Source organism: Xenopus tropicalis, chromosome 3 (genome assembly GCF_000004195.4).
Source record: "Xenopus tropicalis strain Nigerian chromosome 3, UCB_Xtro_10.0, whole genome shotgun sequence".
Classification (NCBI taxonomy): domain Eukaryota; kingdom Metazoa; phylum Chordata; class Amphibia; order Anura; family Pipidae; genus Xenopus; species Xenopus tropicalis.
The window spans coordinates 128,147,019-128,158,322 of NC_030679.2; the positions used below are offsets into that span (position 1 = coordinate 128,147,019).

The 11,304-nt window shown below is 37.8% G+C and overlaps 1 protein-coding gene and 1 pseudogene across 1 annotated transcript; both read right to left on the reverse strand.

Annotated features, from left to right (window-relative positions):
- Nucleotides 1-6,163: 6,163 nt before the first annotated feature.
- Nucleotides 6,164-6,751, reverse strand: LOC116409550 (olfactory receptor 1-like). Its single transcript, XM_031898227.1, has one exon. The coding sequence runs from the start codon at nt 6,749-6,751 to the stop codon at nt 6,164-6,166; it is 588 nt and encodes a 195-aa protein (XP_031754087.1).
- A 3,459-nt stretch (nt 6,752-10,210) lies between these two features.
- Nucleotides 10,211-10,831, reverse strand: LOC116409551 (annotated as a pseudogene).
- Between the last annotated feature and the right edge of the window lie 473 nt (nt 10,832-11,304).

Sequence of the window (11,304 nt, forward strand, 5' to 3'; positions counted from 1 at the left end):
AGGGCAACTATTCATGCTATTGAAGACCTGTGTCCATAAATGAGCCCTTTACCAGATTTCCATTTTCTGTGTAATAATTAGTAAGTACCTTGCACTTGATGTTAACTAAGCTGTATAAATCCATATTACAGGAAAATACATTCTATTGGGTTATTTTAATATCTATTTTTTTTTAGTAGCCTTAAGACACATTACTCCAAATAATGGTACAATCCCATATCTGATAAACCCCAGGTTCCAAGCATTCTGAGGAATAGATCCCATAGATGTACAGAAATATCTAAAATATTTTTATAGTTCTGGGTGAACTTTACAACAAACAGCATATCCGCTATAACTGACTATACTTAATTACAAATAAGGAGCTTTCTAGACTGTCAGGTACATTTTAGGAAAAAATGATTGAATTGAACAGAGAAAGTAGCAGTAGCAATGTGGGCTCCAGTGCCCAAGACCTTCAGTAAATGGAATGGATTATCGAGGAATATGTAGATGGGTAGGCACACATGAAACCCTCTACCAGGCCAGAGTACAACAAATATAGTATTTATTATAAAAACATATACAGGTATAGGTTTATTACTACTAGACATACAACTTACTGTACCATGTTCCTATTATAAACTTTGCTTCTCCTTTACTCTGGCCTGGCCATGGTTTTTGGTGGGTCAAACCCCTATACATATAACTGCCAGTACTCAGACAGCAAAAGGATATTATGGGATTGTGCTGAAAATACATGATACAAACCATGAGCAGATATTACATAGGAACCAAAGTATTAAAAGTGTCATATATAATCATTCAAAGTGTATCCATCACTTTTAAGAAAGATGATTTTCTGTTAAGGTAAGTACAAATCATTCTCTCCCAATAGTAGCGACAGTGCCGAGACCATTATCTGAGAGGCCAAAACAGATTAAAATCTGCAAGTAGAAAATACCCAAGTGCTGCTGGAAGGAATACAGTAAAGCAAAATGGCTTCTGATTAGGCATCCACGCCTGTGACTTTATAGTTCGGTCTGCAGGCAGTGGCTTAATTTACCTGAGAACCCCCAGGGTTTGATCTGATTCAGCAGATTTAAATAGAACTGGGAGACACAAAGGGGATTTAGGAATCTACTAAGAGAGAATCTCCAGAGACTGATTAATGCAAGAATATTGTGGATTTTAAAGGGATATTCACCAGCATGCAAAATTACAAAAACAGCATTTAGTATATATTAGTGAATATAGAATGCCTGTAACTGGATTTACATTGTAGTTTTTGTTTATTTACCACACTATCATATTTTCCTTAAGTTAACAATGACTATGATTAGGAAAGTATTTAGTCTGTGTTGGATTACACCGAGGACTGAGTCTAAACACCCAACCACTGGCATAACTGCCATGCAATGAGTCTAAGGGCTCCTCTTTTCCATTCCAAAATACATATCCCTAATCATCATCAGAAGCCTCAATTCCCACCCCCCCCCCCCCCCCCCGTAGGATGTGTTTTTGGTCCTTCAGGCTTCAGTTATTCTCTATATTCAGGGACCTTGTTTTTATTCCTGGGGCCCCATCAGGTTTCATGTTTGGAAGAATCCTTTTCATCATTTGTGATTTAGTAACTTTGAAAGAAGAACAACATTTCAAGCTGTAGCTTTCTCTTGATATTACAGTAACAGTTGGTGATGGGTATCATGAGTACTGACCTATGCACAGAGAGTAGGGGGCCCATTTACTTACTCACGAACGGGCCGAATGCGTCCGATTGCGTTTTTTTCGTAATGATCGGTATTTTGCGTTTTTTTTCGGAAAATTATCGCGACTTTTTCGTTACCAATACGATTTTTGCGGAAAAACGCGAGTTTTTCGTAGCCATTCCGAAAGTTGCGATTTTTTCGTAGTGTTAAAACTTGCGCAAAACGTCGCGCCTTTTAAGTTTTAACGCTACGAAAAAAGCGCAACTTTTCGCGCAAGTTTTAACGCTACGAAAAAATTCGGAATGGCTACGAAAAACTCGCGTTTTTTCGCGCAAATCGTATTGGTAACGAAAAAGTCGCGATAATTTCCGAAAAGTCGTAAAGGCGCCGAAAAAAATCGCAAAAAATACGAAAAAGTCGCAAAATGTTCGTTTTCCAATTGGAATTTTTCCAATTCGGATTCGAATTCGTGGGTTAGTAAATCAGCCCCTAGGTGTCCTACTGCTCTGTGTATTTAATATAAACACTTTATGAAAGTGGCAAATCAGTTAACTAAGTATACCAAGGATTATTTCCATAATTATACATTTTCATTGCACTTGGGCACTTTATTTAGTTTATGTCATCACTTTACAACCTTTATTCCAAAAATATGAATTCTGTTTGGATCCAACAATAAAACACTATTTTCATCACCAGTTCATGCTTCCATTGCAGAGTAAAAGATCTGAAGCTTCGCTTTCTGGCCAGGCAAACCCAATGTCAGACAGCTTTCTGTTCTCTCACTGGAGGTGTCTTTGTGTCTCTTACCTAGAATGTTTCATTGCCTGTTCTATTATTATTGATACTGCTTTTGTCTCCTGATTTGGATCTTTGTATGGACAGTTAATACGAGCAAAATGTTATAATTACAAAACATCAAACAATATCATATTTACATTTTTGTAATGGAATTGTGTGATTCTTAAATGAATCTCTAGATGCGAGGCAAAGGGCTTTCCAACGGCAACTTCAAGAATGACCCCTACTGAATAGTAGATGAAAAGTGTTTAGAGACATATACAAACATTTGCCTTTATTATGGTACACCTTAAAGTAAAATGAATAGGCAATATTTGTCACTCAGTAAAAAAACTGTGAAACCCATATTTACATTTTACATGTTTGTGAAAAATGTAAGGAAATTTGGAACTCCCTTACATACTCTGTAATGTTAAGAGAACATTTTTCATTGTACACTAGTTATAATTATAAGGGGGCATTTATGACGACAAGTGCACAACATTGGCCACTGTCAAGTTTTGTGCACAAAATCCCTGCCTCCTGTTCCAAATTAAGCTCAAGGGGGGCCTTCGTTCTGTGACTAAGGTGGAGGTGGCTCCTGGGGTCCCGGTGCAGGATGTATCAGCAAGGGCAGTGTATGTCATCTAAGGAATCGTGCGTGGAAGTTGGAAGCAATGGCTCCGATTCCCAAAGAAGCACTTTGGTTTTGACATATGGGCCACAACTGTACCAGGCCCCACTAACCCTGGCGACAGCAATGACACTGAGTATGGCAGATCTAATTCCTTAAGAAAAGATCAGAGATATTCCAGTTTTTCTAAGTATAATCTATACAGCAGATTAATCATTTATTTGGATGCAAAAAAATGTCTTTGAAATTGTTCCTGGAGGAACTTTTCAACTGTTGAAAAAGGTTTCAGGTTTAATGGTTATTTTATAAACTTTATGAAGCAAATGCATTCTACACCACACGTTAGAGTAGGGGCAGCTTGAAAGCAATCTTTATAAATATACCACATAGACTGTAAGCTCTACGGGGCAGGAACCTCCTTCCTACTGTAAATCATACCACATGGCACTTATATATATATATATACATATATGTATTTATTGTATTTATTTATTATATCACTTGTCCTCCCTGTGTGTAATTTTGTATTCTGTAAGATTGTACAGCGCTGCGTACTCTTGTGGCGCTTTATAAATAAAGTTATACATACATACATACATACATAAACCAAAATGGGTTTTTTAAGGGCTAAGAATTAAGGTGAACATCAAAAAACACTTCTGCGTTTGTGGATGACTTCTTATTATACTCATTATTATTCTTATTATAGAGAAAGCTTTACATTTTTCAATTCATACATTGAGTTTTCAGGTTATATCATTAATCTCAATAAAAACAGAATTTTTAGACTTTTTCAACTCTATATTAATAAAGTTCCTTATGGATCTTGAAATTAAAAGCCCATCTGGTACTTTAAAATATACTTTCTGCAGATTTATCCTGATTTAACCTTTATTCTGCCCAATTAACCTGTTACAATGGGCAGCCATTTTTAAAATGTGGATATTAAAGATAATATCTTATACAATAATCAATCTGCTCATTCTATTAAAGCATTTTGAAGTGAAAAAAAATCCTGTCTTAATTCATTTTGTGTGGTTGATATCCTACACTATTTAAAGAACATACAAAACATTACTAAGAGCTTATTACTAGTGATGAGCGAATCTGTCCTGTTTCATATTTCCAAAAACGGGAAGAAAATTTGCGAAACGCATTTGTTGCGTGAATTTTTTTGTCGTTTTCTTGTCGCCTGTGTCTTTTTTTATGCGATCGCGCTCAATATTGATGCGACTGGGCAAAATTTGGACGTGACCGCGCCTAATTTGCCGGGACTTGTTTTTGACACGTGACAAATTTTTCCATGGTGGATTTTCACAGACGTTTCGTGAAACAATTCGCCAATGGTGAAGTGTGTAAACTCGCTGCGAATCCATGCCTGGCGAAAAAATTCGCTCCTTTCTATATGTTGGCTGAGTCAGGGGAGTGTCCACCAATCAACAAGATTACACTTAAATCCATAAGGGGCTTAAGGGTAAGAACCCACGAAGGTACAATTGCAACAGCGCCCCCCTTAGTGCTTGTTGCTTAAGTATCTGCGCACAGATCGCCAGATGAATTATCTTATGATAATCTTATGATTTTTTTTTTTTACTTTTGGGTGGTTAAAGCTATTGAGTCATAACAAGGAATTTTTGTTTGTTGGTTTACAGTATGAATTTGTTATAATCTTGTTTTTTTATGCTTACATATATTCTGTGTGTGCAGATTCACCCACAGGCCCCCCTGACTTGGATGGATTCTGTTCTTAAGCTAGCCTTAGTCACGTCAACTATAGCCTTGAAGACAGAACCACCTATTTGGCAAAGACCTTGTTTTCTGTGCTGCGAACAGATATTTCTATGCACGTACACCGGCAAGCTGGTAACCTCTATGCTCATACGTTTCTCACAAAGTCTATATAAACCCTGTTCTGTCTTTGTTCTGCAGTTCTGACTATCTTTTGAACCCACGTACGTGTCTAATAAATCTTACCTAATTACATCAAATGGCTTTCGGTATCTGAAATTTCCATAACACACCCAAATATGTTAGTGGAGCAGTCAGAGATTTCTACAGTAAACGTTATGCTCTTGTGGGATTTGCTTTAATACCATTTAGTGCGACAGGCATACAGGCCCTGACCACAATATTAGAATATCATACGCAAACCTGTAATATGAAATTTCCCCTATAGGGCTCTTAGTTTATATAACCCCAGCAAGTAAAGTTGGTTATTAAACCTGAAGATGCAAACAGTCCATCAGAAAGTGTATCAGCTGATTAGGTAAAGCTGTTTCCAAAAGGACTTCTTCTACTGTATGTACCTCATGTCTTCTCCTTGTGGCATTGAGATAAATAGACTTTGGATGTCTATTGATGCCAGTATTATATTGTTGTCTATGGGCCCTTGAGCTGACAATCTACCTATAAGTCAGTGGTGTCTTTCAGGCATACGCCAATTATAATAACTATAGGCTGTAAGTACTTGCCCAAGTATTTTGCTATTGGTTCAAGTACTGTGCTTCTGCTTGCTAGTATTGGTCTACCAGTTGTGGGTAGTTAAGGATATACACCACATTGTTTGCTGTTCACTGATAAAGGGAAGTATCTCAAAACATGTTGTAACCTTCACAATATAGGTATTTGCAGGCTAATACCGCCTGATGTCAATAGTTCATCAGCTTTTACTGGATTCAGAGTACAGTGATGGTGGCCTCTGACTAGATGTTTCAGGTACCATTCCAAACAACTTGAAAAAGACACCAATCATTGCTAGTCCTTGTGTAATAATGTTCTCCAAGCGTCAAGTGTGATTTGGTCAATACGCGTAGCTCAGTGTTTTCAGTTTAAAGTTTTTAGATTGTGCCATTCTTTGGTATCATAGAACTACACAGCAGCAGAGAAAAATGAATTCACCTAGGGGTTTTAAACGCGTTGTGCTTTACTCTGCCATATATTTACCCCAGAATCACATCTGATCATCTGACCAATGAGGTTGTGCTATTTCATAGTATTTGAGTGATACTTAGCAAGGAATTGTGGCAAAGTAAAAATTAGTTAACCAGACAATGCTATCTATCTACCTGAACAATGACATTGAGACAATTTTATGTTTAATGGCATTAATAATATCCTTGTTCCTCAAGCTATACACCAATGGGTTTAACAGGGGAGTGACAGCCACATACAGCAGAGACAGCAGCTTATCCATTTCTTGGGAATTCCCAGAATCAGGCTTCATGTACAAACTTAAAGATGTCCCACAGAACAGAAGCACAACTGTGAGATGGGAGCAGCAGCTGGAGAAGGTCTTGAGTTTTCCTGCTGAAGTTTGGATCTTTGAGACAACAGACATAATGTTTACATAAGAAATCAGAATTAAACCAAATGGTAAGAAGCCAAAAAATATGCATATTACAATTAACACAATATTGATGGTGTCAGTGTCACTGCAAGAAAGCCCCACAACGGTTTTTAGCTCACAAAAGAAATGGTTGATTTTTTGATGATCCCAGAACAATAAATTAGAAATGAGCCAAGAAAACAGAAATCCATTTATGGCACTGACAAACCAAGAAACAGAGGCAAGAAGGACACAAACACTTCTCTTCATGATGATAGAGTAGCGCATGGGGATACAGATGGCTACATAGCGATCATAAGCCATGGAGGTCAGGAGGAGGAATTCTGCCAAAGCACATGATCCATATGTATAGATTTGAGTCATACAGCCCAGGAAAGAAATGCTGTTGTCTCCTGTTATAGTGATGGCCAGAAATTTTGGCAAGATGGCAGTGACATAGACAATGTCTTGGACAGACAAGTTGCAGAGGAAAAAGTACATAGGAGTGTGCAGGCGGGGCACCAAACATACAAGTGCAGTAATGATAAGGTTTGCACATACAGTTAGACTGTACATCAGTAGCACCAAAATAAAGATTAAAAGCTGTAGTTTTTCATATATCAGAAATGCCAAGAGGTGAAAATCTGTATCTGATGTGATATTTCTTGCTTCATTTTGAGTCATTTTGTCTTCTTGGGGAAAGGAAAATTATCACTTTGTACTCGTAGAGACCGACTCATGCAAAGGTCAACAAAATAACCTCTTGGCCTAGTTTTCTATTTAAGGACACAAAATTAATTGCAAAACATTGCTCCACCATCATGCCATTCTGCTTGTCATGTATTTGTAGCTGTGGTCCTTTATTCCCAAACAGACTCACAGTGTTCATAAATGTGCCCTCTCCCAGATTTACCTTTCCTGTGTAATAGTTAGTACCTTGTGTGAGATGTTAACTATGCTGTATAAGTCCTACTGGGTTATTTTAATATCATTTTAGTAGGCTTAAGATACTCCAAATAATACTTAAGGTGCTCCAAATAATGTAACAATCCAATATCTAGTAAACCCCAGGTCCCAAGCATTTCAGGAATATGTAGATGGTCAGGGACACGTATAATTCTCTTCCAAGCAAGAGTATAGGATAATTAGAATTTATTATAGAGACATGTAGGAATTTCTTGCTACAAGGCACTTACTGTAGCTGTAGGCCTATGACTAAGAGACTTGTAGCAGATATCAAGGCTTTCTGTGCCATGTTGCTATTATACACTTTACTTCCTTGCCTATGGCTAGGGATGTAGCGAACATCACCAAAAATGTTCGCGAACCCGTTCGCGGACTTTCGCCAAAACTCGCGAATATTCGCGAACTTTGCGAACCCCATAGACTTCAATGGGAAGGCGAACTTTAAAACCTAGAAAAGCCATTTCTGGCCAGAAAACTGATTTTAAAGTTGTTTAAAGGGTGCCACGACCTGGACAGTGGCATGCAGGAGGGGGATCAAGCAAAAATTTCTCTGAAAAATACTTTGTAAAAAAAACGCAAAAAAAACGCAAAAAAATAATGCCAAAAAAACCCCCGCAAGCTATTCCTATGTATATGCATAGGCGATAAAATGCGGCGGAAAAACGTGGCGGAAAAACCAAGGAGAAAAAACGCGGCGCCAAAAAAAAACGCGGCGAACCCAAAGTGGCGAACATCGGCAAAAGTCCGCGAATTTGTGCGAACGCGAACACCCGATGTTCGCGCGAATTAGTTCGCCGGCGAACAGTTCGCTACATCTCTACCTATGGCCTGGCCATGATTTTTGGTGGACAAACCCCTTGTACATATTGCTGCCATATTCAGCCTTTCAAAGTAACATTTAGGGTTTGTGTTGAAAATACTTTATACAAATCTTGTGCAGATTAAATGGAGCCAAAGTATAAAATCATGCCATATCTGTCCATTCAAAGTATTTCTTCTCTATTTAGGAAATATGTCTTGAAGTGACGGTGCTGATACCATTGTCAGATTAAAATTCTGCAGGTAGGAGAAAATACCTGAGCACTACTGGAAGGAATACAGTATGGGGAGCTGAAGGGATAAGCAATATGGCTTCTGATTAGGTGTCTGTGACTTTTATAGTTCCTTCTGCTGGCAGTGATTCACCTTACCCAGGGCTCTAGCTAATTCAGCAACTTTAAATAGAACTTTGAGATACATATGGGATTTAGAATCTACTGTGAGAGAATCTTCAGAGACCGATTAATGCAAGAATATTGTGGTTTTAAAGGGATATTCACTAACATGGAAAATATAGCATTTTCATATACATTAGTGAATATGTCTGTAACTGAAAAAATACTTTTTGCATATTTTTAATTACTCCACCATAAAATCTTCTATGTCTTGGCATTTCTAACCTGTTTCATTTGCTCTGCAATTGAAAAAGTATGTGACCCACCCAAACACTGGCATAACTGGGGCCCTTTCTTTCCATTCTATATGTATGTCCTAAATCATTATCATATTCTCAATCCCAAGCCCTGTATGTTTCCAGATGCCTCAACCCCGGCTCTTGGGATGGGCATGAGTTCCTTTATTCTGCAGGTTTTCTCTGTATTGTGAGACCTTATTTTTTTTACTGGGGTTCCATCAAATAATCTTTTTCATCAAATATTAACTTGTCACAAACGATTATTTCAACTGCCCACATTCCCCAGCAAACTGTGGTATGTATATGCATATTACACAAACGCAGCAAGACATGCTGATATTGTGTTACAGATGTAATGTTGATAGATGCCAAATACTCTGCTCCTCTTAAAGCAACCACCTGGTTGCACCCCCCCCCCCCCACTACTACTGCTATTTCCCATCTTAAACCCTTCTGCCTTGCTGCTACTTACAACTGGAATTACATTCCTGAATCCCTATGGAGAGAATCCTCCCTCAGTCTCTTCAAAACTAAACTCAAAGACTACCTCTTGGTGCACTCACATAGCATCTGAACTGCAAGTTGCAGTGTCATCTACTGTAACCTGCAGCACTAATTACTATCCTTTTTGTGTCTGTAAGTTACCCTCATATTTAGATTGTAAGCTCTACAGGGCAGGGACCTCCATCCTCTTGTCTCTTTGTTACTTAGCTCTGTGGCATCTTCAATGCAACTGTACTTTTTATTTACTTTATTTGTTTACTTTATTTTCATGATTGTTACATAGGATTGAAAAAAGACCAGAGTCCATCAAGTTTAACCCTTCCAAGTTGTACTTTGTATTTAATTATCTATTATTTTAATGAACACTGTTTCTTTATTAATTTATTGTTCTGCTCTGTAGCACTGTGTACATAAGTAGCACTATACAGTATAAATAAAAGCTACATATATATATATACATACACACATACATTACTAAATGACTTCACTGCCTTCGCGTGTCATAAAGTGTTTGATAACAACCAATGGCTTCCCAGTTTCCCAATACAAAGCTTCCTGGACACACACATATTGTCTTCTCCTGGGCAGATGTGTCAGGCCAGTATAACTGTGTTGGGAACCTTAGCTGAAAGCTGAGACTTTTTTACAGCTGGCTAAACACACCATAGAGTTAAACAAAAACTCATGAATCACAGTTCATTCCTAACAGAGATTTAATTAACTAAATCTGTCATCGGTCTTTATCTCCCTGCACCTTATGCATAAAAAATCATGGATATTTCATTGTTTGAGGCAGGAACTCACTTGCATTAAGAATTCGGTTTACATAAGAATGAATATAATTATTTCTGTGTAAAAAGTTACCTTGAAATATTGCTAGCAATATTGATATTTGAGTTAAAAAAAGAATTGTGTTTCATGATATTTTTAATGGCATTAATAATATCCTTGTTCCTCAAGCTATACACTAATGGGTTTAACAGGGGAGTGACAGCCACATACAGCAGAGACAGCAGCTTATCCATTTCTTGGGAATTCCCAGAATCTGGCTTCATGTACAGACTTATACACGTCCCACAGAACAGAAGCACAACTGTGAGATGGGAGCAGCAGCTGGAGAAGGTCTTGAGTTTTCCTGCTGAAGTTCGGATCTTTAAGGCAGAAGATATAATGTTTCCATAGGAGATCAGAATTAAACTAAAGGGTAAAAACCCCAAAACTAAACTTTTTACAAGTATTACCATTTTAATGTTTTCAGTGCCACTGCAAGAAAGCTCCAGAATGGTTTTTAGCTCACAAAAGAAATTATTGATGTCTTGATGATCACAGAATTGTAAATGAGAAATTAACCAGCAATAAATAAATTAATCTGTGGCACCAATAAACCAAGGAACAGAGGCAAGAAGGACGCATACACTTCTCTTCATGATGAGAGAGTAGCGCATGGGGATACAGATGGCTACATAGCGATCATAAGCCATGGAGGTCAGGAGGAGGAATTCCCCTGTAACACATGATATATGTAGATAAAACTGAGTCATACATCCCAGGAAAGAAATGCTGTTGTCTCCTGTTATAGTGATGGCCAGAAGCTTTGGCAAGATGGCAGTGACATAGACAATGTCTTGGACAGACAAGTTGCAGAGGAAAAAGTACATTGGGGTGTGCAGGCGGGGCACCAAACATACAAGTGCAGTAATGATAAGGTTTGCACATACAGTTAGACTGTACATCAGTAACACCAAAAGGAAGATCAGAAGCTGTAGTTTTTCATGACTCAGAAATGCCAAGAGGTGGAATTCTCTCTGTAATGTGCTGTTTGTTCCTTCATTTTTGGTCATCTTGTGTTCTTGGTGAAACTATTATTGTGCAGATCTAAAGACTAAATAATTAAAAGGAAATACAAGTAACAGGTATAAGTCATGTTTGTTTCAGAATACATTTCTACTTCACA

Excerpts from the sequence above, each read along its gene's own strand:
- LOC116409550 (XM_031898227.1), bottom strand. The coding sequence starts at position 6,751 with ATGGCTTATGATCGCTATGTAGCCATCTGTATCCCCATGCGCTACTCT.